Raw genomic sequence first — 27,527 nt, forward strand, 5'->3', positions numbered from 1 at the left:
CCTCCACATCCACGACAGGGACTTACTGGCCAGTGATGCATGATAACACTTCCCCCGCTTTGAGACTATACTCACTCTGCAAAAACAAAAATGACAACAGAAACTTTAGAAGAAAATGTGTACAGTTATTTATGTGAAACAGTAATTCATCAAAAACTTGTGAGGTCCTTTGCCTGTCAAAGCCAAATGTGCTTTTTTAAAAAAGAAGTTTTAAGAAGAAGTTGGTCAAACTATCGAAATATATGGAGATGACCAAAAACCACCACAACAGTGGAGAAAATTCTTAGCATGTGGTCAAAGAAAGAAAACCTGCTGGAGTATTTCTTCCAACACTGGAGCATATAGGCAAAAAAAAAAAAAAAAACACGGTTGAGCGTATATCAATCATTGTCGGATATGGAGGGAAATGTCATACAATTAAAATAAAGAGCTGCACTGACTTTGAAGTTAAGCAGCTTGAAGACGGTAAGCCAGTGCAGGAGGAGGCTGATCCTGCAGCTCGTGCAGCCAAAAACACCAGTAACCTGGTGATCAGGAGCACCGACACCAACCGCTCTGTGCTGGAGCTTTATGTCTGCAGTCACATCCACAAACGGACAGAGAAGTCCACACACATCACTGACCTCTGCTCGCTTCAGTCTTGGGGAAGAAAAGCATGCTGCCCATGTTGGTCTGCATGCATGAGGTTCCCAAAACAAAGATGTAAAAACATTAGTCTCCAACATAGTACCGTATTGGCCCAAATATAAGACGGGGTTTTTTGCATTGAAATAAGACTGAAAAAGTGGGGGTCATCTTACATTCGGGGTCTAGACGTTATACCCATTCACAACGCTAGATGGCGCCAGATATCTTTAAAGCGAATGCTGAACTAAACTCCCCAGGCCAAAGCGAACCCCTGTCACGAAGAATAAAAATAGCAGTAGCATGAAGAAGAAAAATAAAAAATAGCGGTAAGAAAGAAAAGAGAAGAAAATAACAGAAGAGATAACAGAAAATGGAGAAACGTAGCGACAATCAGGTGGAAGAAGTTATGATGCAAACTTCAAGATCATGATTTGAATGAGGCATGCTTTTTCTCTCAAATATATTGTTATAATCATTTGTTTCAGATGTACTGTAATTATTTTCTGTATAAAAATTTAATTTGGTGTTAAAAAAGTCTTTTTTCAAATTTGAGTCTTGAAAAAGAGGGGGTCGTCTTATAATCAGGGTCGTCTTATATTCGGGTCAATACGGTAATATAACTCTGTTTAGAAACCTTAGGAACCAGTTTCACTCCATCACCAGAACTGTTTCTGGCAGGGGGAAACATGTACTGCAGCGTAGCTCTATAGCAGCATATCCAGGATGAATCTGTTTCAGACCAGCTGCTCTAGTCTGGTCCTGCAGCTGCAGCTACGACTACTGGCCCTAACACACTCATGTACACTAACTAGAGACTTCACTAATTACAAAGGTTTAAAGTTTGGTTTTAAAGGTGGAGGTGGTGTCAGCCTCCTTAACCCAAACTGGAAGTTGTCTCCATAGTAACGGTTCCTGATAGCAGAGACCCGTCCTCCAAATCTACATTTAGATTCTCTATGAACTACGAGTAAACCTGCACCCTGAGAACCCAGAGCTCTATTAGGAACATACATTACTATCAGGTCTTGTAAATATTGCAGAGCTAGGCCATTTAGAGCTTTAGACGCAAGGAATACAATTTTGCAGTGGATTCTGAGGTTTATGGGGAGACTAACACTGGAGAGAGCTGCTCTCTCTTGTCCAGTCCTGTCAGCTCTCACGCTGCTTTTGGATCAGCTGGAGGATATTCAGAGAATTTCTTGAACATCCTGCTAATAATACGTTACAGTAATCTAGTCTAGAAGATACAAACATGTGTCCCCTAGTACCCCTCCCATCGTATTGCTCCTCTGGTTCTCCTCCTCCGTTACTCCTCCTCCGTTACTCCTCCTCCGTTACCCCTCCTCTGTTTCTCTACTTATTTCTTGTTTACGTCAGTCTGGTTGTGGCTCTACATGAACATGTCACATGGTTGTTTTTCAGTCCTGTAGAATCCAGCTTAAGTTTCTTCCCCATCTTCTGGCGCTAAGACCTAGAAATAAAATACAAATCCAGTGGAACCAGACTGATTGAAGAAGAAAAGAATTAAGATAGCTGACTGTGCTTGGGGGAATTTAACATCTTTGAACCAGATTTCTTACTTATTTCACAACCAAAATAATATGAGAAGAGACATTTGCTTTAGAAAATGTGTTTTTTATTTATTTTAGTTCCTCTGTCCATCTCTTCAGGACTATGGGCTACAAGAACCGATACGTTCGAATCCCTGATGGTCATTTCTGGATTGAAGGAGATCATCATGGACGCAGTCTGGACAGCAACAGCTTCGGACCGGTAGGACCTTCATATCTTACCTGGGGGGGGGGGCAGGAACTCGTCCAATTCATTTTTAGTTATATAGCGTCTATTACAACAGAAGTTCTCTCTAGACCAGGGGTCGGCAACCCGCGGCTCTAGAGCTCGTTAGCGCCGCCCTAGTGGCTCCCTGGAACTTTTCCAAAAATGTTTGACCTTTTTTTTCCTTTTTTTCTTCTTTTTTTCTCGTCTCTTTTTTTTCTCTTTTTTTCTTTTTTCTTTTTTTTTTCTTTTTGTCTTTTTTCTCTTCTTTTCTTCCCTTTTCCTTTCCTTTTTAATCTCGACATTTCGACTTTTTTCTCGACATTTCGACTTTTTTCTCAACTTTTTCTCGAGATTGTACTTCAACATTAATCTCGACATTTTGACTTTTTTCTCCAAATTTTGACTTTTTTCTCGACATTTCAACTTTTCTCTCAACATTTCGACTTTTTTCTCAACATTTCGACTTTTTTCTCAAGATTGTACTTCAATATTAATCTTGACATTTCGACTTTTTTCTCGACATTTTGACTTCTTTCTCAAAGTGCATAATAATTCCCCCAGTTATAACTAATATAGATACATGCAGCATGTGTTGCCTTCATTCTAAGGCTTATACAAGACTTTTCATTTTTTGCGGCTCCAGACATATTTGTTTTTTGTATTTTTGGTCCAATATGGCTCTTTCAACATTTTGGGTTGTCGACCTCTGCTCTAGAGCTTGGTTTCATATAAACATAGCATCATATTATACTGGATACAGCAGTATGTGCATGTTTTTCCTGACCAGAGCAGAATATTACTCTGCTCTGGCTCTTTCAACATTTTGGTTTGCCGACCCCTGCTCTAGGATCTTTCCAGAAACCGAGAACATAAACCCCCGAGCAATTATTACATAAATGATAGCAGGTAAAAACTCCCCTAGTGGGAGAAAAACCTTAAGCCAAACAGTGGCGAGAAAAACTCCTCGTGTCAAAGTATCCTCAGGAAAGACTGCAAATAAGGCGCTGTAAAACAAAACTGTACCAATTAGTAATGTAAGGTTGGGTAGGTTTTTATAAGTTCAGCTGTCAGGATGAGCACCGACCGGTACCAAATGTAACTTGACCCGTTTGAAACTGATGGAAACCACGTTTGAGTGGTGGAATGAGCTGGAACCAGAACAAGGAGGGTAGGGGGGAGTCAAAGAGCTGGCATATATGGATGGGGTGTATCGTGGTTTTATCAGAATGATCTGATGTTGAGTCACGTTCACTCACAACTCTTCCCGTCCGTCTCCAACATGTATCCCCTTTGGACAGCTTTGTGTGGAGGACACGTTTCAACCAGATCTGGGGTTTCTGCACACCCGGGTTGTTCTTGTGCTAATCTGCTCCTCCTTCACACATAAACATTTCATTGCGACCGGGTTCAGGCGTTGCTCCTCATCTTTGAAAAGCTGAAGGAATATTAACATTCTCATATTGATTTCTGTCCTCTGCTTGCTGTTTTGCCCTCTTGGGGTGAGTGATTATAAAATATTCAGCAAAGAATCTGTTTGCTATGGATGGCACATTCCGGGCCCGATGGAGGGACCAGGTCTCCAGCTGCACTGAATCTTGCCAAGAGGACGGGAGGTTTGCTCTTCCCAAACTCATTTTCATGAAGCCAGCAGCTCTGCAAACGCTGCTTTTATATCCTTTTAATTAGCAGCGCGACAGATACAATAAAGCAAGAGAGCATCCTTCACGGTCCGGACTACGACTGCCCTTGGCTGCCAGGATTTAAGAAGTCCGGCCTGCACCAGCGCTGCTCCTTCCTTCTGTCTTAAGCATCGTTCAGGAGCTCTGTCCATCCTGTGCTGCACCAAATTCAACATTTTGGGTCGTAGCGGGAGCATCAGATCGGAATTTTCCAATTTCTTTTTAAAGAGAATATGATCAGGGCTGCACATAATTATTTTGGTCTGGTGCTCAGAGGAGCCCCTGGATATGTGACTTGGGGCTCCAAAAACGCGGTGACCCGTCTCGCCGGATCGATAAAAGAGGGATGCAGGAATAAGTTATAGGCAAAACGATATTTATTCACTTATAAAGATGAATTAACAAATTATGGTGCGTGTTAGTCTGTAGAGTCAGTATAAAAGCATATTTTGCACCTAGGGTTGCCAACTTTCAGAAATAGAAATAAAGGACGCCCCGATTTCAGCAGCGCAGGAGCCAAAAAGAAGCCCCAAAACTTCTAAACTGCATAAAAATGTGTTTATTTTATATAAAAAAACGTGTTCTTTAATAGCATTGAACTTGCATGACTGTACAGACAGCCAACCATATAGCAGCTGAAATATCCTCCTATGCTACGTATGTCCACATCAGCCAAGGTGTAGAATATTGCTTCAGTGAAGAATATGGTGTAAAAGTTAACTTATTTCAATAATTCAACTAGAATATGGTGTAAAAGTTAATTTATTTCAATAATCAACTAGAATATGGTGTAAAAGTTCATCTATTTCAATAATTCAACTTAAAAGGTGAAACTAATATATTACCTAGTCTTATTACATTCAAAGCAGGATATGTTGAACCTTTATTTGTTATAATTTTGATGATGGAATTGTTTATTGATTTCATAAAATATTGTCTAATTTATTTTTTATTTGGGGTTTTCATAAACTGTGAGCCATAATCAGAGAGCAGCGTCTCACTGGTGCAGGAAACTGCTGCATGCAGTGACGGAGACTGGCTGATTTATGGTTCCGCGTTGCACCAACGCAGAGTTTACGGGGTAGGATACGCGGGAACGCGAACGTACGGTGCGCGTCGCCGCGTAACATCATGCAGCCACTTCTCGGCGAACACACGTTTTCTGTTTCTATCCACGGGTAGTGGTTCAGTTTGGTGTCTCTTTGTAGTTGGTGGTGGTGGAACGCCAAAATAATTACTTATGGCGCTTGCTTCTTGGACATTTTGACGAGACGTGTCGGGGTTTGTTCAGTAAGCTGATCCTTACCTCTCTTCCTGCCCAACCCACTGCCGCAACGAGCATGGAGGGGGAGTAAGGACGCGCTGTGATTGGCCAGTACCAACTTTGAGTGGCAGTTCTGGGGAAAAGCTCTCCCAATAGATTTTTTAATATTAGTATTCTGGTCTGGCTACAACCAATAATATGAGCCCCAGCTGTTGGTACGCAAAAGCGCTTCGCAGCACAAGATTGACAGCGCACTGTGGATTTTGACGGCGCATGCGCTCTGGCGGCCCACTTATGTGCAGCCCTGAATATGATCATTTTGTGTCCAGCCAGCTTTAAGACATCCAAGTTTTCAATAAAGCTCAATTTTTATCTAGTATCTTTAAATCTTTTAATTGTATTACACAATTAGTTATGTTTTGTGAAACATTATCAGAAATTTTGCTGAAATACAGACTTGGATCAGTGAGCTTTGCTGTCTCTGGGTCTTTAGCCTCCCTGTACTTCACTTATTCACTTATTTCATGGTAGTTTGTTTCAGTAGTGAGTTCTGGCTTCGTCAGCCACTTACTGTTCTGGCTGATTCACTTATGGAAAACATCTTTTACTAAGGTCCAGTGGCATTTTGCAGGGTGAATGCCCTCTGGAGATTTTAGATTAAAAGCTGCCTCCAGGCCCTGAACGCTCTCCTTTGTCTTTGTCCAATCTATAAGTGATAATGTCAGGATGGAGATGGGATCTCTTCACAGAACCTGTCCTCTATAAACCTGTCATGTGCCGCTCGGGTAAATGATTTGGATTTTAGTAGATTCCCCACTGGACGGTTAGACTTGCAGAGCACGCCCGGTCATGGATTAATGAGATCTTGATCTTTACGCTTCACATGACTCCAAACTCCAACTTCGCTTGTTCCGAGTCTGAAGAATAAACATTCAGTTAGTCGGCTCGCTTCTTTCAGATCCTGAGAATTACATTTTTGACAAACGTCTCCAATGACAGATGTGGATAAATTGAAGTGAAGTATCCTACTGGCATGAACCCGCCCTCCTCTGTGATGCTGCAGAACAGAACCTGCTCCAAGCCTCTTGTTCACCGTTATAATAATGATGAATTATAATGATGTCCTCCTGGTCCTCGTCCCTCCTCTCCTCTCGGCCAACTACAACTGACCATAGAAAACCCACCAGTAGAAATGATTTTTGAAATAAAGCCTGGAATCTCCATCCAGAAAGTAGAGATTACAGTTTCTGTTTGGTCCTGAACAACAATAATTACAACCACAGCTCTTATTATTGCTGTTCTCATTATTCTTATTCATATCAGAAGTTTCATCACATTATCACAGATGTCCTGATATTTTCATTAATATAAAGTTAAACCCACAAGTATTTGTTTTGTCTGTTTTGTTCACTTTAATCGCCATCAGAAATGTTAGATGCAGATAATATAATATAATAAAATAGAATATAATGTAATATAATATAATATAACATCATATAATACAATATAATGTAATGTAACATAATATAATGTAATAGAACGTAACATAATATAGTATAATGTAACATAATATAATAAAATGAGATTAGAGCTGTATTTGTTGCTGAGCCAGCGTCCCGGCACAGTGAAGTTACTGCCAGTACAACCATCATGTCAACAGAAAAAAGGCAAAACAGATGACAACAACGTTGCAACACTGGTGCAATTAGCTGAGAAAGGGTGACACAAAACGCATGTTCACACTGAATAAATACACAGTGTGAAGGTGAAAGCAGCAGTGAGAGTAGCCGTGTTAGGAGGCTGATACGGGGGAGCAGGGGAGGGTTGAATAATGAGGGAGCTGTATTTATCATTATGTGCATGTGTGTGTGTGCGTGTTTGTATGAGCGGTAAGTCTGTGAACTTTCTACTGGCTTTTCTGGCCTGGTAGGTCTGGTACTTTCAGGTCACGGTTGAGAGTTTGGTTTCTTTAAATACCGTCACTTTAGGGTCATCTATCTTTCTGCTGCACACGTTTTTAAAATAGTTGTACAAACTACCTTAAATAAATTGAGTTGAGTTGGATTCATTTACATAGCGTCTATTACAATTCTTAACATGGTAATACAACACATACATACATACATGTCCGATAATCCGATATTTTTTAAGGGTTCATAAATTTGCGCCCATACTAGCTATAATGGGAGATATGGGATGGGAGCCATGTGAGGTACGTTGGAAAGGTGCTATGTTAGCTTTATGGAACTGAATAGTGAAGATGCCAGAGAATAGAATCGCTAAGAAAATATTAAAATGGGATGTTACAATAAAAGGTGCATGGGCAAGTGAAGTAGAGGATATATTTATGAGGATTGGCGCATTGCATGTATTTCAGAATGGGAGCGTTGTGAATGTTTTTTTGGCTAAGGAAGCCTTGTTTAATGTATATCAGATCAAATGGTCACAGGACATATTGTATAAACCAAAATTAAGAATATTTTGTTCTATAAAAAGTTGTTTTAGTTGTGAAAAGTATGTTTGTGCCTCCCTCTCTAAAAGACAACGATCCTTATGTGCCCAAATCCGTTGTGGAATCTTGCCTCTGCACCTTGAGACAGGACGTTATCGAGGGGCAGGGGCGCCGAAAAGGGGGGGTAAAGGATACGGATTATAGGGGCCCATGATTGAGGGGGGCCCAGAAAGGCCCCTAATGATGATTTATTTGTTTTGGAAACATCAACGCCTGCAGAAGTTTAAATTTAAATTGAAGACATGCAGTAAAAACAGAGGGGGGCATCTGTGGTGTGTGCAGCAGACTGGGGTGACCGCTCTCAGTCCAATCAGAGAAGTTTACATATTGGTGACTATGCTATTACAAATAGTTATATTGTAGGAAATACTATATAATTAATGTATGTCATGTACACTCTACAGAGCCAGGTCCAGGTTTGTTAGGGAGGAATGTGGAGGAAGAGTAATGAATTAATGAATTATAATTTCTATTTTTTCATGGAAGAGTTTATTTCCAATTTAAAAATCAGTGTTGCAGCAAATAAATGAATCAAAATTAATTCCATTGTATTCAGAGTGCTCAGTTCTTCCCCTGCTGTCATGTTGCTCTTCTTTCACAAATATGGTAATGATAGTCAAAAATACCATTAAAATGCATTGTATGTAAAATAGCATCGACAAATTTCGCCGCTGTGTTGGGGGGCCCGGTAAAGATTATTTTCATGGGGCCCAAAATCCCTAGCGGCGCCCCTGTCGAGGGGTCCCAGAAGAAGAGCTGATTTGTCCTTACTGTGACATTAATGACATTGAAAATTAGTTCCATTTTTTATTTTATTGTCCTCTGTATCGTGAGCTGCGTCAAAAATTATTTGATAGATGTAAGAATCTGGATTTGATGTGGGTAAGTGATGCTGAGAGACTCAAATGGATTTTTGATCATAAAATATTTGCACTTGCTGACTATTTGGAGAAAGCGTGGGATAGGCGAAGAAAAGTAACATATATGTAAGAATATACATTCTGGTTTTTGATTTTTTTTTTTTTTTTTTTTTCCGGTGTACATTGTGTAGCTCCCAATTAAGTGTGTGTGATATTGTGTATTTGATGATTTTCTGTTTCTGGTGTCTTATAATCCCCTAAAGGGATCGGTCTTCGGACAAAAATGAAATTCATTCATTCATTCATTCATTCATACATGTATAAGACCCAGGACATGACCCCCGGTGTTGAATTACGAGTATCAGATATTGAGTAAAGAAACAATGGCAAGTTAAAAAGGACGTTGGATGGAGAGGGGGGAACCTCCTGCTGTGTTTGGTCCACACGCTGCAGTTACCGCGGCGATCTCGGACGTCATTTGTAAGCAGCGCCCGTTCTGATGCTTGACCTCCTGCTGTCTCCAGGTCTCCATGGGGCTCCTGCACGGCCGGGCCTCTCACATCATCTGGCCTCCCCATCGGTGGCAGCAGATCAGACCGTCCCTCCCTCAGAACCGAGGACCGCTGGACCACACGGAGGAGGAGGAATGAAGAACCGTGAAACCTCTCAAACGTCATGTCTTCAGGGGAGTGAACACTCTGGTTCTCAGGGTGCTTTTTAAAAACCTTTTACCTCGACACAGACGTTGTCCTGCTGCAGTCTGGTTACAGACTGGACCAGATGTGACCGCACATCAACTCCGAGCCCTGCTGTTTTATCTAAAGACCGCTCAAGTTCTGCTCTTCAGGCTCAGGTCTGTTTCCAAGCAACCAGGCCAAATATTCTCCGGTTTCATCGCGTTTTTTTGTTTTTTTCAGTTTTGGGGGGGTTTTTTAAGGTTCCTCTAGAACGGGGGTCGGCAACCCGCGGCTCTAGAGCCGCATGCAGCTCTTTAGCGCCGCCCTGGTGCGTCCTGGAGCTTTTTCAAAAATGTTTGACCTTTTTTTTTCTTTTATTCTTCTTTTTTTTCTTTTTTTCTTCTTTTTTTCTTTTTTCTTCTTTTTTTCTCTTTTTTCTTCTTTTTCGTTTCCTTTTTAATCTCGACATTTCGACTTTTTCCTCAACATTTCGACTTTTTTCACGAAATTTTGACTTTTCTCGACATTTCAACTTTTTTCTCGAAATTTTGACTTTTTCCTCAACATTTTGACTTTTTTCACGAAATTTTGACTTTTCTCGACATTTCGACTTTTTCCTCGACATTTTGACTTTTTTCACGAAATTTTGACTTTTCTCGACATTTCGACTTTTTTCTCGAAATTTTGACTTTTCTCGACATTTCAACTTTTTTCTCGAAATTTTGACTTTTCTCGACATTTCGACTTTTTCCTCGACATTTTGACTTTTTTCACGAAATTTTTACTATTTCCTCAACATTTCGACTTTTTTCTCAAAATTTTGACTTTTCTCGACATTTCGACTTTTTTTCAAGATTGTACTTCAACATTAATCTTGACATTTCGACTTTTTTCTCGACATTTCAACTTTTTTCTCGACATTTCGACTTTTTTTTTCAAACTGCATAATGAAAAAAAACATCTTCCCCAGCAGCATGTGTTTCTTATACAAGACTTTTCATTTTTCGCGGCTCCAGACATATTTGTTTTTTGTGTTTTTGGTCCAATATGGCTCTTTCAACATTTTGGGTTGCCGACCCCTGTTCTAGACTTTATGGGGTTGTCAAAGAAAATGTGAGTGTTTATTAACACATTGACAGCTAAATAAATGAATACATGTCACTTGTGAGTAAAGAAAACATGAATCTTGTTCTTCGTCTGGCGCTCCTACGACCGCTGATTCTCTATTTGAGGATCTAAACAGCAATAATCCCGTCAGACCCAACACTTCTTGGTTTTAACGCGACTTAAACCAGAGGAGGGTTTTATGAAGACTTAAATCTGTTAAATAAGATCATTCTCAGCTTCTGAAGCAACTACAACTGTTATTTGAGATATTAATGTTTCTTTTGTAAATGAGTGTCTCTGACCTCGTGTTTATCAATATTTTATTGAATATTAAATAAATGGATTGTATTTATGCAGTGTTTTTCTGGTTTTGTTAAGTTAAAACACTTTTATGCAACGAGCTTCAAGTCTGAGTCTGGTCGGGGGGTTTCCTGACTGAAAACAGGAGCAGGAGACTCTACCCTGACAAAAGGACATTTTTCTAGACTAGAACCAGAACCTTAAAGGGGAACTATTATGAAAAACATGTTTTTTCTTGCTTTAACATATATAAAGTGGTCTCCCCTCAGCCTGCCAACTCAGAGAAGGAGGAAAGCAACCAAATTCTGCAGAGTCTGTACAGCCGCCCGGATGAGCCGTCCATGTGATGTGGATCTACGAGCCAATAACATTCTGCTCCCGTCGTTACGTAACCAAATTGCAAACCACGCCCACAACTATAAAACCGTGTAACTGCATGTGAGCGTCCGACTATCGTAGCACTGCGTGACATCGGACGCACTCTGTCCATCTCCCTCCAGCAGCTGCCACTTTATTGAGGTTTTTGTAGTGAAATGAGGAGGAATCATAGAGATAACTTCTCATTTCAACTAACTGGATCAGCCGTTCCTCTTCCATGACTGTTTCCTGCAGCGCTTTCAACCGGCTTTCAACGCGAGCGACAGGAAATGTTCAGCTCAAAACGGCTCACTGCGTCGCTGCGCCAGTTAGGACAGTCCAATAGAAAATAAAGCAATGGAATTGATTTTGTCGCTGACGCTCACTTGCATCGCATGCAGTTATGACACGGTAACTCCACCGGCCGGAGCTTCTGCCATTTTTTCGTAGCGGTGTATCACGTCATTCAGGCAGCCAATCAGCACAGAGCCTCATTATCATAGCCCCGCCCACACAGAATCCTGCATAGATAATGAGGTTAGAGAATGGGAAGATAAAGACATGGCTCAGAGGCTGAATTTCTAATTTATTTAGCAAAAACAATCAAAAGCTTGTTTTTAAGACATTCAAGGCCTGTTTAAAATAGGGATTAGATGCCATAATAGGTCCCCTTTAAGACACGGTAGTGGCAGTATTGCTTGTTTGCGCTGATGATGTTGACACTAGTGCAGATACAAGTGTCTGGATGAAAGGATTTCCTGGTTCCAGTATCGTCGTCTCACGGACGGTGTTTTCTGGAGGGGATGGTAGAGATGTGAAACTACAAAATGCAAAGCACTGAAATGATTGTAAACAGTATCCCTCACATGTTTTAATGATCAAATATGAATGATGTAGGACACTCGGGACACCAGAGGACAGATGTTTGCCCCAGGGACACCTCACACATCTGTCTTTGACCGTAGTTGTTCAGGTTTCCTTCTGTTCAAACTGTGGACAGTTTTTTATGTTTTCATTTTTAAGACAAAACTGCACTGCTGCTCTTGTTCATATATTCTGATATATTTTACTGTTTACTGTTTACTGTTCAGCGCTGTTTGAAGGACTACATATTTTATACATAATTCTTGAAAACCAAGTGGTGAAAACGGTTTGCAGATTTACTAAAGTAAATTACACAAGCACTGAAATCACATTGGAAAAAATAATTTATTGAAAATATTTGACATTTTATAATAAAAAATAATAATTTAAATTTCAATCAGATTAAGATCTCTTAATTTCAGTTTAGTTATACTCTGAAGACTAACAAATAAAACACACAATTGCATACTTGAAACCAAATTTGTTGAATCATTTCATTAGTTGTGGAACTTCAGAAAACACGGATCCTGAAACTACATTCAAATTGAAACATAAAACAACTTTATTAATCCCCAAAGGGAAATTAATTAAATTTTAACAACTGAACAACGGGCTGACTTACGAGCCCCGATGGAACTGTTTATTGGTCTAGACCCGGTGTTCTGCCCATTTCCGCTCCTTTGCCAAAAAATGCTCCCTAATGGTTTTCTACCTTTGTAGAGCTACAATTTTACTGTGTTTTACTCCCTAAACCACTTCCTTTTCCCCCAAATGGTGCTTGTCTCTTGCCAGGCCATTGTGTTATTAATGACCTGCCTGGATAAATAAAGGCTAATGACTGAATGAATATCAAATAAAGCAATAGAATTGTTGTTTTTTTTCTCTTTATCGTATAATGTTCACAAAGTGTCATGCATTCATGTCATGGGCAGGGTTATAATAGTTTAGAATTTTTCATTTTAGTTTAGTTTTATTAGGGCCCGAGCACCTTCAGTGCGAAGGCCCTATTGTATCTGTAGGAATTTTTTTTTTTCTTTCTTTCTTTTTTCTTCTGACGAAAGGAGGGCCTTTTTTCCCCCTAAACGTGCCCAAAAAGTCACCAAATTTTGCATGCAAGCCAGGCCTGGCGAAAAATGTGATATTTCATGATTTGCATTAATGGGCGTGGCAAATTGTCTCAACAACGCCCCCTAGAAAACTTTGTGACTCAAGCCCCACAATACGGTTTGACGTACATGCACGAAAATCAGTACACACCTGTATCAATACACAACTTAAAGAAAAGTCTCTTGGCGACATGGCCGAAACCGAACAGGAAGTCAGCCATTTTGAATTAATCGTGTCACTTTGGCGCAATTTATGCCATTCCTTCTGCCGTTAATGCGGCCCGAACCGTAACGTGCCCCCAAGTGTGTTATACATCAAAATGTGCGTCTCCATCCTGCGACAACACGCATTACTTTTCTCTTTCAAAAGTGTTACCGTGGCGACGCTAGACGCCAAAAAGCGCGCCCACCCTTCATCTGGTTGGTTCAGACAGAAAAAACTTTGTGCCTCAAGCCCCATAATACGGTGTGACGTACATGAACGAAAATCGGTACACACCTGTATCATGTCGCAACTTAAAGAAAAGTCTCTTGGCGCCATGGCCGAAACTGAACAGGAAGTCGGCCATTTTGAACATTCTGAATTAATCGCGTAATTTTGGAGCAATATGAGCCATTCCTTCGAGAATTAATACGGCCCGAACCGTATCATGAACCCAGGTGTGTCATACATCAAAATGTGCGTCTCCATCCTGCGACTACGCGCATTACTTTTCTCTTTCAAAAGTGTTACCGTGGCGACGCTAGACGCCAAAAAGCGCGCCCCCCCTTCATCTGATTGGTCCATATTTGATAGTTCTCCAAAAGTCACCAAATTTTGCATGCAAGCCAGGCCTGGAGATAAATTTGATATTTCATGGTTTGCATTAATGGGCGTGGCCTAACGGCTCAACAGCGCCCCCTAGAATACTTTTCTGTGCCATAACTTTTGAATGGTTTGACATAAAGAGTCGTGGGTGGTGTCATGGGACTTGGTATTGAGTCCTTGACCATAATTGGTGCAAATTAGCCCCGCCCCTTCTTCTGATTGGTTGTCCCTTTTTTCTGCTATAACTTTTGAATAGTTATTCAATAGCTATATAAATAAAATTGAATTGAATTGAATGGTTTGACATAGGAAGTTATGGGTGGTGTCATTTCTGATATGCTCATGGGGGGCGGTGGCCGTGAGTGCGAGGGCCCGTTCATCGCTGCTTGCAGCTTTAATTATGATTTGACTTTTTCTCCTTCAATTCAGTTAGTTTTAACTCATTTTCAGTGTGGGTTTGCTAGTTTTTATATCTTCAAAAAATGCTTAGTTTTAGTTTAGTTTTTATTCGTTTTAGTTGTAGTTTTAGTTTTGACGTCACGGACCGTGAGGCGTTCAGGTGCCGTAGCTGCCAGTTGGAGATAAACGGCCAGAGCGGAATAAATTGATCATACCAAGGCTTATATTGACAGGGACGAAAACAGAGGAAATTATATCTATAATTTCAGTTCGTTTTAGTTAGTTTTCTAGTTATCGTTTTTAGTCTTTTAATTTTCGTTTTTATTTAGTTCAGTTAACTAAATTGTTTTTTCAATTTTAGTTTTCGTTATTTCGTTCGTTTTCGTGAACGATAATGGGTAAGTGGTCATGGGTCGTGTATTTTGAAGGATCAAATACTCAACATCACATATTATCCATTTTACATTGTGCAAGAAATGATGCAAACTTTGAAAATCGACTGTGCGCGTGTGCAGAACCACAAAGGAGCATTTCTCGGCAGGGAGCAGAAATGGTCAGAACACGGGTTCCAACATGGGGCGGTGCTGCACAAACAAACCCTCCATCACCACAGTCTTCTACAGGAGCTGCTCCTGCCAGGGAACGCTCCCCACCGGGGACACTAGATAATCTCTCAGAAGGTTCCGTTGCACCGTGGCCGTGTCGGTGGCGCTGCTCTCCCCCCTGAGCCGGGCCGGCTGCAGAGCTCCCAGTCCCTGACTCCTCCAGGCTCCGTCCACCATGCCGTGGTCTGCAGTCTCCCAGTCTGCAAAGGCCGGCGGTGCGTACGCCTCAGACCTGCGCTCACACAGGAAGTTGTGGATGCAGAGAGACGCCATGGTGATCTTCACCACCTTATCCGGCTCCAAGCAGATGGTGGACCTGAAGATCTTCAGCCTGTTCGCTAGAATACCAAACGCGTTCTCCACCACTCGCCGCGCTCTGGACAGTCGGTAGTTGAGTACTCTCTGAGCGCGGTCCGTCTGCACGTCTGGATACGGCTTCATCAGGTCACACCGTAACGGATACGTTTCATCCCCCACAAACACGTACGGCATGACTGCGTGGGACCCGGGTAACGGTTCGGGGGGAGGGAAGTCCAGCATGTCCTGGTCCATGGCCATGCACAGGTCTGAGTCTGGGAAGAGTCCAGCGTGTGGAGAGCCGCCCTGAGCACCGACGCTCACGTAGATGAACCTGTAGTTGGCGTCTACGGCCGCCAGCACCGGCACAGAGAACCTCCCGTTGTGGTTGTGGTAAAGACTTCCACTCTTCTTTGGAGGCTGGATGTGGATGTGTCTTTCATCCAGCGCACCGAGGCAATGTGGAAACTGCCATTTGGTCTGGAAGTCCCGGGCTATGAGCCGCCACTCCGCCTCCGTTGATGGAGTCTAGACGGACAGAGAGGGAGAAAATGATACACTAATAGCCGTAAATATTAGTGGAAGTAGTGTCACCAAATAATGATCTTTAGTTTTGTTGTCACTCACATTTGGTTTGTGAAGAAACAAACCATTAAAGCCGTACGAGGAGAAAATCTAAAAGCAAAAAACCATTTCTACCTCATACTGCTGCACCTTTCACTTTTTTTTTTTTTTTTTTTTTTTAAAATTGTATATACACGACTGTCTCAGAAAATTTGAATATTGTGATTTTCTGTAATGCAATTACAAAAACAAAAACGTCATACATTCTGGATTCATTACAAATCAACTGAAATATTGCAAGCCTTTTATTATTTTAATATTGCTGATCATGGCTTAAGAAAACTCAAATATCCTATCTCAAAAAATTTGAATATTCTGGGAATCTTAAACTGTAAGCCATAATCAGCGATATTATAATAATGAAAGGCTTGCAATATTTCAGTTGATTTGTAATGAATCCAGAATGTATGACATTTTTGTTTTTGTAATTGCATTACAGAAAATCACAACATTCTAATTTTCTGAGACAGTCGTGTATATACAATTTAAAAAAAAAAAAAAAAAAAAAAAAAAAAAAAAAAAAAAAATTGTATATACACGACTGTCTCAGAAAATTAGAATGTTGTGATTTTCTGTAATGCAATTACAAAAACAAAAATGTCATACATTCTGGATTCATTACAAATCAACTGAAATATTGCAAGCCTTTTATTATTTTAATATTGCTGATCATGGCTCACAGTTTAAGAAAACTCAAATATCCTATCTCAAAAAATTAGAATATTCTGGAAATCTTCATCTTAAACTGTAAGCCATAATCAGCAATATTAAAATAATAAAAGGCTTGCAATATTTCAGTTGATTTGTAATGAATCCAGAATGTACGACATTTTTGTTTTTGTTTTTTAATTGCATTACAGAAAATAAACACAATATTCAAATTTTCTGAGACAGTCCTATATGTTAATACAGTTTATTTATTGTACAGTGAGTGAAATAACCAGAGTCAAATTCCCTGTCTGGCATGTTCAAACTTCTGAAGTAAATGATCCATAAGAAACTTCTCTGAGAATTAAGATGAGATACTTATTTACATGTTCCACTTAGACACACACACAGCCTGACAGGAGAGGAAACGACCCGACTCCTCTCTCCTGTAGAACAGAGGTGGGCGAGCATCTTCACTGCTGACCTCACTGTAGAAGAGTTTACTTTTTAATAACATTAGTGTTTTTTTTTTTGTCCTGATTGAGCCACATGTGCTTTTATCATGCATGCACTGTTTTTATTTATGTTTATTCAATTTGTTTATATATTTTACTCATTGATTGCATCATGTTTATTAGGGCCCGAGCACTTACAGTGCGAAGGCCCTATTGTATCGGTAGGAATTTTTCTTCTTTCTTTCTTTCTTTCTTTTTTTGACGAAATGAGGGCCTTTTTTTCCCCCTAAACGTGCCCCAAAAGTCACCAAATTTTGCATGCAAGCCAGGCCTGGCGAAAAATGTGATATTTCATGGTTTGCATTAATGGGCGTGGCAAAATGGCTCAACAGCGCCCCCTAGAAAACTTTGTGCCTCAAGCCCCACAATACGGTTTGACGTATATGCACGAAAATCGGTACACACCTGTATCATGTTGCAACTTAAAGAAAAGTCTCTTGGCGCCAAGCCGAAACCGAACAGGAAGTCGGCCATTTTGAATGAATCGTGTAATTTTGCCGCAATTTATGCCATTTCTTCAGCCGTTAATACGGCCCGAACCGTAACGTGCACCCAGGTGTGTTATACATCAAAATGTGCGTCTCCATCCTGCGACGACGCGCATTACTTTTCTCTTTCAAAAGCGTTACAGTGGCGACGCTAGACGACAAAATGCGCCCCCCCTTCATCTGATTGGTCCATATTTGATAGTTCCTACTTTCTGCCATAACCTTTGAATGTTTTGACATAGAGAGTAGTGGGTGGCGTCATCGGACTCTGTATTGAGTCCTTGACCTTCATTGGCCTGAATTAGCCCCGCCCCTTCTTCTGATTGGTCGATATCTGATAGTTCCTACTAGGGCTGTTCGATTTTGCCCAAAAATAAAATCTCGATTTTTTTCTCTCAAAATCCGATTTTCGATTACGATTACGATTATTTCGTGAATTGACAAAAGGCAAAGAAATGATTTCAAATATGCTGTTTTTTTATTGAACATTTGCCCCATTGGGCTTTAAGTGCAAACTTTGCTCGTATTAAACCAAAAATGAATGAATAAAGTGCAAAACTCTGTAAAATAAGTTGAAAAAAAGTTTAAAAAAATATAATAAAATATAAAGTTTTATCTCTGAAAAAAGAAATCAGCAAATCAGCACTTGCAAACATACAGTAAGTTATATTTCCAATTAAATAAAACAAGACATTTTCTAATTACACTAAACTGGGTCTTTGCATGCTAAATAATAATGCAACCCATGAAGGAGGTAGAGGTGTGTAATGTCAGTCATTACATTTGCTATTCACATTTGCAAGTTTTTTGCAAGGAACACGAGCCGGTCTACGGCATCTGGCTTGAGGGATGCCCGGTGGCATGTTACAACGCCCCCTCCTACACTAAAGAGCCTCTCCCATGGGGCACTTGTCGCAGGTATTGAGAGGTATTTCCATCAATCATTAATATGGTATCAATCATTAATATGTGTGCAGACAAGGTAAAAAAAAAAGTGAAAAATCGATTTTACGATTTTCACGTTTTAACATCGTGCTAATTACATAATCACGATTACGATTTAAAATCGATTAATCGAACAGCCCTAGTTCCTACTTTCTGCCATAACTTTTGAATGGTTTCATATAGAGAGTCGTGGGTGGTTTCATCCACTAAATGTCCAGGCCTGAAGAATCTACATCAAGTCATACAAGCTTCCACTGCAGCCTGAACGTGCACAAGGGTGGAGGACCCGTTCATCGCTGCCTGCAGCTTTAATTGGTCTTAGTTTAGTATTTATGTTCACACCCATTTGCTTTTAGACAGACGGAGTGCTGGACGGACCTTTAGGAAGTCTTCCTTCAGGACCTCGTGCAGGGCCGTGCAGGTCTCCATCACGATCTGTGAGACGGTGCTGGTCCCAATCCTGTACTGGAACCGGAGGGACTGGAATGTTTCACCTGGTGGGGAAGAGAATAAAGCAGTGACCCGCCTGGACGTGTTGGTGTCCGGGAGACTGGCTGCTGCACAGACCTGTCGCCAGGAAGCGCAGGGTCAGGGACAGGCGCTCCCGGGCCGAGATGGCCAGCCTCATCTTAGTGTCCCGTTTCCGGATCAGGTGCTCCACTTTCCCCAGCAGGAAGTCAAACTCCTCCGCCGTCATCCGCAGCAGCTCCCTGAAGCCGCTCCTGTCGTCCATCTGCAGCTCAGAGGAAAAAATCCAGGGTCAGTAAGAAACCACCACCAGTCCCAACACGTCATTTGTCATTTATTTATTTATTTCAAAACAGTGCCAGGCTTGCCACCCGTCCCTTGAAATAGGATATATTAAAGACAGCAACATATGTTGGTTCGCTCTCTGTTATTGACGTCATAATATACAGGTGAAGGTTGGAAAATTTGAATTTATTGCAAAACTTTATTCCTTTCAGTAAATTCAATATATTATTTCCCACTACATGAAAAGTGAGATATTTCAAGCCTTTATTTGTTTTAATTTCGATGATTATGACTCACAGCTTATGAAAACCCCAAATAATTTTTTTTAAATATTTTATGAAATCAATAAACAATTCAATCATCAAAATTATAACAAATAAAGGCTTAAAATATCTTGCTTTTGCATGTAATGAGACTAGGTAATATATGAGTTTCACCTAAGTTGAATATAAATTAACTTTTACACCATATTCTGATTTCACCTGTATGTATATTCTACACCTGGGCTGATGTGGACAAACATAGACTAGGAGCAGAGGCCATTTCAGTTGCTATATGGTTGTCTGTCTGTACAGTCATGCAAGTTCAATGCTATTAAAGGAAGGGAAGCAGCAACTTTTTCCACCTGTAGTCCCTGGGCAGGTTGATGGAATACTACATAAAAATGAGTATAGAAAAATAAAAAATAAGTAAAAGAGCAGAACAAATCAAAAAGAGCATAGATAAAACAGATAAATAAAGCCACCCCCGTCCCCCAGAGCAGTGTTCCTCACCTGCAGCTCTCTCTGCAGCACCGACAGGCCCTGCTGGCCGCGGCCGCCGATCCACGCCCTCACCCAGGCTCGCTGTCTCTTTCTCTTCCGCTCCTGTTCGGAGCAGATCAGCGCACACGCCGCCAGCAGCGCACGCTTCCCTCCTGCTTCCATCTTCACAACAAACAACAACTCACGCCCTCTGACACTTCTCGAGACACTTCTCGCGATGCTTCATATGTTTTTTTTATTTTTTATTTTTATTTTTTTTATTGAAAGACAAGATGCAAACAGCACAATCCACCCGCCAGGGGGCGACACACACTCATTGCAAAAACTCAACTGTGTGTGTGTGTGTGTGTGTGTGTGTGTGTGTGTGTGTGTGTGTGTGTGTGTGTGTGTGTGTGTGTGTGTGTGTGTGTGTGTGTGTGTGTGTGTGTGTGTGTGTGTGTGTGTGTGTGAATAATATAATGAAAGTAGATAAATAGATTAAGAATATTAATTGGAAAATAAATAAATAAACAATTATCATATAGAGTAATGTAATATAGCACGATATAATATAAATATATGTAATACTATAATAGCATATAATAATATAATAATATCCTAATATTACAAAATATTTTTATAATATTATAACATATGACAAAATGATATCACCATACTATAATATATAACAATATAATAATACTATAGATTAACATCCCATGAGATTTCATAACTTAATATAATAATACACTATAATAATATTCATAGTTTATTCCTAAAGACATGACTGTGGGATTTGTTTTCATGGGGTAAACTGAGGGGGAAGCTTTTATTCTGGTGGTGTGTTGATGACTGTTTCCGGTCGGTGTAAACACGTGGATCAACATGTCGTCCCGCGGGCAGGACGCGGCGCTGCTCGGCGTGTGTGACGGGGAGCTGGACTCCGGGCGCCACCGGACCTCTTACCTGACCAACAAGGTCGGGGGGGAGCCGGACTGGCCGGACTGGCCGCGGCCGGAGTCTCCGTGCTGCGGGCGGTGCGGCGGCGCCGCGGCGCTGCTGCTGCAGGTGTACTGCCCCCTGGCGGCCTCCCGCTACCACCGCACCCTGCACGTGTTCGCCTGCCCGAGCTCCGCCTGCAGCGGCCGGCCCGAGGCCTGGACGGCGCTGCGCTGCCAGGGCCTGGAGGCCCCGGGGGCCCCGGGGGGGCCGGGGGGCCCCAGCCCGCCTCGGCAGGAGGCCACGGACTGGTGCGACAGCGCCGAGGACTGGGGGGAGGAGGAGGAGGAGGAGGAACCAGGGAGGACTGGAGGAGGAGAGGAGATCCAGGTCCAGGACGGGACGGAAGGTGGGCTTTTAAGGCTGTCCTCTGCTAACAAAGGTGATCAATTCATATTCTGTAACACAAATATGATTTGATGACGGTGACTGTTTATCTTCATATTTACACATGTCCTTTATTCATGCTTGAACAAAGTGCTCTGGGTTCAGAAGTCTTGTGGATAGCAAAAGTTAGAAGAGGAAGATCAGACTGGTTTGAGATGATGGGAGAGGGACAGTAGCTCAACCTCTCCTTCCAACTGGTGGGTAGTAATAATAATAATAATAATAATAATAATAATTAAAGCTGCAAGCAGCGATGAACGGGCCCTTTTGCGTGAAATTTCCACGAATAAAGGTCAAGGACTCAAAACGAAGTCCGATGACATCACCCACAACTCTTTATGTCAACCCATTCAAAAGTTATGGCAGAAAGTAGGAACTATCAAATATGGACCAATCAGATGAAGGGGGGGTGCACTTTTTGGCGTCTATTGTCGCCACGGTAACGCTTTTGACTGAGGAAAGTAATGCCCATCGTCGCAGGATGGAGACGCACATTTTGATGTATAACACACCTGGGTGCACGTTACGGTTCGGGCGAAGAAACGGCCGAAGGAATGGCATAAATTGCGCCAAAATTACACGATCAATTCAAAATGGCCGACTTCCTGTTGGGTTTCGGCCATGGCACCAAGAGACTTTTCTATAAGTTGTGACATGATACAGGTGTGTACCGATTTTCATGCATGTACGTCAAACCGTATTGTGGGGCTTGAGGCACAAAGTTTTCTAGGGGGCGCTGTTGAGCCATTTTGCCAAGATTTGGTGACTTTTTGGGCATGTTTAGGGGGGCAAAAAGGCCCTCCTTTCTTCAGAACAATAACAATAATAATTTTTAAAAAATCCTACAGATACAATAGGGCCTTCGCACTGTCAGTGCTCGGGCCCTAATAATATTGACAATAATGATAATAACAACCACTTTATTCGTCAGTATACATGGAAACACACTGAAATGTGTCTCCGGTAATAAAGTTGATCAATTAATATTCTGTAAACAAAAGTCCTGTAAACCAAATAGGATTTGATGATGCTGACTTTATCTTCATATTTACACGACATCTTAAACAAGTTGGAGTGGCGGGTAAAATGTAAACGAAAACAGTATGCAGCAGTTTTCAAATATAATGAACCCGTTCTTTTATTCACGATCCTTCAAAGTGTTCTGGGTTAAAAAGTCTTGTGGATAGTAGAAGTTAGAAGAGGAAGATCAAACTGGTTTGAGATGATGGGAGAGGGACAGTAGCTCTACCTCTCCTTCCAACTGGTGGGTAGTAGTAATAATAATAATAAATTATTATTATTAACAATTAATAACCACTTTATTTGTCAGTATACATGAAAACACACTGAAATGTGTCCTCTGCTTTTAACCCATCACTATTTAGACTAGTAGCAGCCTTTTATTCTGGCGCCCGGGGAGCAGTTAGGGTGAAGGGCCTTGCTCAGGTGGTGTAGATGGAGAAACCTGCAGCAGGTGATCTCCAGCAGATCCACCAACACCCCTCTGTCAGCTGACAACAGGAAACTGAGGCTCGGAGATGCAGCAGACAGCAGACGAATGCTCCAGCCTTCCTTGTAGCACCAGTTGATTCAGATTCAGATGACTTTATTAATCCCTTTGGGAGGTTTCCTCCACTCCCTCACTCAGCACTTTCATTTAAATATCAAACACCCCAAAAGCCAAACTCCCATGTAAAGATAAAAAGAAAAAAAAAATAAAGATAGAAATAAAAGATAGAAACAAAAATAAAAAGTGCAGTGCCATAAAAAGAATTATATGAATAGAAAAAGTGTTGTGTAATATTGCACAAGTTACAGGACTGTCTCAGAAAATTAGAATATTGTGATAAAGTTCTTTATTTTCTGTAATGCAATTATAAAAACAAAAATGTCATACATTCTGGATTCATTACAAATCAACTGAAATATTGCAAGCCTTTTATTATTTTAATATTGCTGATTATGGTTTACAGTTTAAGATTAAGATTCTCAGAATATTCACATTTTTTGAGAAATGATATTTGAGTTTTCTTAAGCTGTAAGCCATGATCAGCAATATTAAAATAATAAAAGGCTTGCAATATTTCAGTTGATTTGTAATGAATCCAGAATGTATGACATTTTTGTAATTGCATTATTATATCTAATTTTCTGAGACAGTCCTGTATATGAGGGGATATAATGGTGTGATAGGTATTTTCTTGGTATACGTGAGGTCTCTTACTACCAATCAAGCAGCATTTAACCTGCACAGCCTACCTGAGTGTTGTTGCTGACTCTATACATCCCTAAGACTGCCACACAGCTCCCATCACGTCAGACTGGGTTCTTAACGTGACAGTGACGTGTTTGTAGTCTAACAGCCTTTCTTTGTTCTTTGTCACATTAGTGATGCTGTCATGTCGGTACAGACCAGTATTGATGTTTTATCTTGTTTTGCTTCAGAGAAAGCTCCGGTGTGCGAGACAGACGTCAGCCGTCAGCTCCAGGACCTCAGTCTGACACCGCTCAAGGACGTCCCCACGTTTCGTCCGTTCTTCATCAGCGTGGCGGAGGAGTCTGACTTTTGTGGAGAGGATAAAGTCCTGGACCACGCGCAGCAGCTGCTGAAGGACTACGAGAGGAGAGAGGGAAGGGTGGCGGGAGGGCTGGAGGAGGAGGAAGAGGGCGGCGGAGGAGGAGAGAAGTACGAGAAGAGCAAAGCCAGACACGGAGACGCCGTCTTCTCCAGGTTCATGAAGACCGTCTCACTGTGTCCGCAGCAGATCCTGCGCTACTGTCGCGGTGGGAGTCCTGTGTTTGTCACCAAGCCTCCGTCCAGCATGGAGCAGGTGGTTCCACGCTGCAGCCGCTGCGGAGGCAGCAGGACGTTTGAGCTGCAGCTGATGCCGGCTCTGGTCGGCCTGCTGCAGAGGACGGACGGCAGCGCCCAGGCGGAGCTGGAGTTCAGCACCGTGCTGGTTTACACCTGCACGGACAGCTGCTGGACGGAGGGAGCACACACTCCCCTGGAGGAGTTCTGCTTCGTCCAGGCAGACCCCGACCAGCAGCTCTTTAAATGACTCCACCGCTGGATTCACGTCGGTGTTCCAGCTCGGCATTAAAGTACTCGAGACTCACAACCTGAGACGCTTTTCTTTATTTTCACTTCAACTTCACACCACAGCAGTTCAGTCTGAACAGTAAGAATGTCACTTAAAGGAAACATACAAAGCTATAAAAATGTACGTGAGCTGAAGGACTTCAGTTTTTTTTTTTTTTACTGGATCAGATCCAGAGTATCAAAAATAGATTTATTTTTTTCATATTCACTGGCCAATAAATAATGAAAGGATTTTCTCATTTTTGTGCAACTTTAGCATCTGTAATGATAGATGATTGTGTTAAAAGTCAAATTACAGCCCTTGGTGTTTTAGAGTTCGTCCAATTTGGTCATGAACAGTGGAAATCTTTGGTTTTTCTGTGAGGTATCGGTCGGCTTCACTAAAATTCCTGAGACAGACGAGGGAACAGTATTCTGCCAGTACCGGGTCAGAGCAGACGCCTTGAAGGCTGCAGACCCGTCTTCAGGCACTTGAACATACAATTTGGAGCACTTCATGCAAACAAACATCTGATGAAGCCGATGTCTTCTGGAACTGGAGCCTCCGGTGACGTCTGGTCCCAGTCGTCAGGGGAACTGGTCCCGCTGCTCCAGCTGCACGCAGCTGCTCAGACAGCTGATGTCTCGGTCGATGATCTCGTTCACTGCAGCCAAAACACAACCAGAACAAGAATCAGATAACGCTCGTATACTCTGTGATGCTTGGTCTTCTGATTGTTGCCCAAGTTAGAAAAAAAAAAAAAAGCTATGAAACTCCATTAGGTCTTTCTGGAGCTTTCCAACACATCTCTAAGTCTTCCTGGATCAGTGTTTATCTTCATGAATGATGACGTTACTGAAGACCTGGGGCCTCGTTTATAAAGCTTGCGTGCGCACAAAATAGGGCTGAAAGATGTGCACGCCATCTTCTATGCAAAGGTTGGGATTTAAAAAGAAAAAACTAATGGGAAAAAATCTTTACGCCAACCCTGACCCTCGTGCGCGAACATTTTGAAGATATGGGGAACTGGCGACGCAGGCGGTGAGGTGGTGAAATGAAGCCAGATTCATGTCATATTTTTAATGTCATCACATATCAGACTTATAGATCCATGTACACCCAAGCCGGTGTTCTGCAGAGCTGTCCTACCTCGGCAGAAAATACTACCGTACCATCCCTGTTTCTTTTATCGCAGTTGCTTTTTTTTTCAAAGGCTTTTTCATGCAAATAGACGATTGAACAGCAGGAAGTCAGAATGTGCTTCCAAATAGATCTATGTGTACGACGCTTCGGCAGAAGAAAAATACCCTGTCAGATCACGCTTCCACATAGATACATGTTGATGTCTATGTGGAAGTGTGGTCTATGACACAGAACATCCCAAATAACAAAAATACAACAGGTTGTCACTGTTGTGTTGGGGCAACGGCTAAAAATCAGCAGCTACACGGAAAAATCGATTCTTCTGTTTTTGAAAGATCAAAAGACGCATATCAGTTCTTCACTTTCCTCAAGTGACCTTAGGAAGATCTGATGTCTGAACCTCATATTTATTCAAAATGAGTTTAAGATTCATGTTTAAGGATGCTTTCAGCCTCTTGTGCTGCATGTAAATATCTCCATTAAGCGCGAGTTGATGATACTCCTATCTGTGCTGGAGCATCGATACTTCTCTGTCACCACCAAACACAAGGTTGCGCAACTGGTTCTTCTGTTCAGCGCTGGAGTTTGCAGTCTGAACTTCCTTTTATTTTTAAATTACCTTCGTGTACCTCTGACCTGGAAACTACAACTGAGGAGATCTCACGTGGCTTGGAGATGATAAATGTTACTGAAATAACAGTAATCTTTCCTCAATCCCACCAATAAATACAAATAAGTAGCAGCTGGATAAATGTAGCAGGAACCGGCCACAGGTGGAGGTTGCAATCGATCCGGAGGCATTGCTTTTCTGAGGAGATGCTCACCAGGCTGCAGGGTCCTCACATACGGTGGGAAAAGCATACACTTTCCATAACTACTGCTTTCATAGACTCAGTAGATGATTAGAAACGGAGAAGTCAATAGTTTCAAACATCACAACTGCGTTGTAGTTCTGTTCCCAACCACATGGTGGCGCCACTGAGCTGCAGCTCCTACTTCCTTTCCAAGTTACTTTAACATGAGGGTGTGGTTGTAAAATGCACTCCAGACAACCTTTTAAACCCGGACTTTAGATCATAACACTGCGTGGAGGCCCCAGTGATTAAGATTGTGATTATTAATAGTGGTAGTCGAAGAAACATCTGTGTTTGTTTACATGACAACAAGTGTCTCCATCTCTGCTCCAGGTCTTCTATTCATAGCTCTGCTGTGAAACCTGAGGCTCGTGAAGTCAACACAGAAACCTCCGGTCAAGCATTTACTAGAAGTCAAAGTCACATACTCAGCCAGAAAGTATTAAGGTCTTAAGAGAATATATCGTTCAAGTGTTTGCATCACTTTTATATATATATTTATGCCGAGCTCTTCTTCTTTTCCCCCCATCTAGAAATTAGTTTATGTTGCTGCCAACATCTCCTTGTGGACGGAGCTCATGATTCTGATCTTCAGTTCATGTATAATATGATTAATCTTGGTCAAATCACTCAAGGTATCTCACTTTACAAATAGTCCATAACAAGGAAACGTCTTGAAGTCTCCAGATTATTTGTATAAAATGACATAAAAGTGAGAGCAGAGAAGCTGACTAACGGTGTCAGTCTGCGTTGTGATTCTTATTCTGACGTCATCATTCTCTCTACACCTGGAAACTAGATGATGTGAAACAATAGCAGCTTCAACCAGCCCTGACTCATCTATTTATTAATGAACTGGAACCTGCAGAAGGAACCGCGATGGCTGTTCCTCCAAACTGAGACAGCGTGGAGTCTGAGTCTAAATGAAGCTGATGATAAATGGAGAGGGGAGACAGTTGTTGCCTTGGAGAGCATCTGTACTAGCAGCATCATGAAGCCCTGACACGCTCATCTCACTGCTCCTCTGAACTCCTGTCACGCTGCACATGTTACAGATACAAGCCATCAGTAATCTCTCCACATCAGCTCTGAACCACGAGGACA

General features: G+C 41.6%; 4 protein-coding genes across 6 annotated transcripts in view; 2 read left to right on the forward strand and 2 right to left on the reverse strand.

Moving 5' to 3' along the window:
* The window catches only part of immp2l (inner mitochondrial membrane peptidase subunit 2), a 139,938-nt gene extending 130,120 nt beyond the window's left edge, over positions 1–9,818 (forward strand). For both annotated transcript variants that reach the window (XM_061722225.1, XM_061722227.1), the window contains exons 5-6: positions 2,298–2,400; positions 9,246–9,818. In XM_061722225.1, the coding sequence (XP_061578209.1) occupies positions 2,298–2,400; positions 9,246–9,371 (229 nt within the window). In that variant the 3' untranslated portion in view covers positions 9,372–9,818. The remainder of the gene's footprint in view (positions 1–2,297; positions 2,401–9,245) is intronic.
* A 4,825-nt stretch (positions 9,819–14,643) lies between these two features.
* LOC133444800 (uncharacterized) lies at positions 14,644–20,145 on the reverse strand. The gene is made up of 4 exons (XM_061722704.1): positions 19,988–20,145; positions 19,029–19,194; positions 18,840–18,955; positions 14,644–15,769 (listed from the first exon to the last, which is right to left on the reverse strand). The coding sequence occupies exons 1-4, from the start codon at positions 20,138–20,140 to the stop codon at positions 14,957–14,959; spliced, it is 1,248 nt and encodes a 415-aa protein (XP_061578688.1). The 5' UTR covers positions 20,141–20,145; the 3' UTR covers positions 14,644–14,956.
* Positions 20,146–20,827: 682 nt separating this feature from the next.
* On the forward strand, positions 20,828–24,678 carry pdcd2l (programmed cell death 2-like). 2 transcript variants are annotated; one of them, XM_061722229.1, is made up of 2 exons: positions 20,828–21,338; positions 23,789–24,678. In XM_061722229.1, exons 1-2 carry the CDS (start codon positions 20,843–20,845, stop codon positions 24,403–24,405), a joined length of 1,113 nt encoding a protein of 370 aa, XP_061578213.1. In that variant the 5' UTR covers positions 20,828–20,842; the 3' UTR covers positions 24,406–24,678. The 2 variants fall into 2 exon arrangements, with proteins under 2 accessions (XP_061578213.1, XP_061578214.1); XM_061722230.1 differs by having other exon boundaries at positions 20,828–21,305.
* The window catches only part of LOC133444438 (nuclear factor of activated T-cells, cytoplasmic 3-like), a 44,238-nt gene continuing 41,177 nt past the window's right edge, over positions 24,467–27,527 (reverse strand). The window contains exon 10 of the mRNA XM_061722228.1: positions 24,467–25,090. Coding sequence (XP_061578212.1) covers positions 25,014–25,090 — 77 coding nt within the window. The 3' untranslated portion in view covers positions 24,467–25,013. The remainder of the gene's footprint in view (positions 25,091–27,527) is intronic.

Source organism: Cololabis saira, chromosome 5 (assembly GCF_033807715.1).
Source record: "Cololabis saira isolate AMF1-May2022 chromosome 5, fColSai1.1, whole genome shotgun sequence".
Lineage (NCBI taxonomy): Eukaryota > Metazoa > Chordata > Actinopteri > Beloniformes > Belonidae > Cololabis > Cololabis saira.

Coding starts and splice junctions, on each gene's coding strand:
- pdcd2l (XM_061722229.1), top strand. CDS start 20,843: ATGTCGTCCCGCGGGCAGGACGCGGCGCTGCTCGGCGTGTGTGACGGG. Junction 21,339..23,788: donor GCTGTCCTCTGCTAACAAAG/GTGATCAATTCA, acceptor GTTTTGCTTCAG/AGAAAGCTCCGGTGTGCGAG.
- LOC133444800 (XM_061722704.1), bottom strand. CDS start 20,140: ATGGAAGCAGGAGGGAAGCGTGCGCTGCTGGCGGCGTGTGCGCTGATC. Junction 19,195..19,987: donor TGCTGCAGAGAGAGCTGCAG/GTGAGGAACACT, acceptor TCTGAGCTGCAG/ATGGACGACAGGAGCGGCTT. Junction 15,770..18,839: donor TGAAGGAAGACTTCCTAAAG/GTCCGTCCAGCA, acceptor CTGTCCGTCTAG/ACTCCATCAACGGAGGCGGA.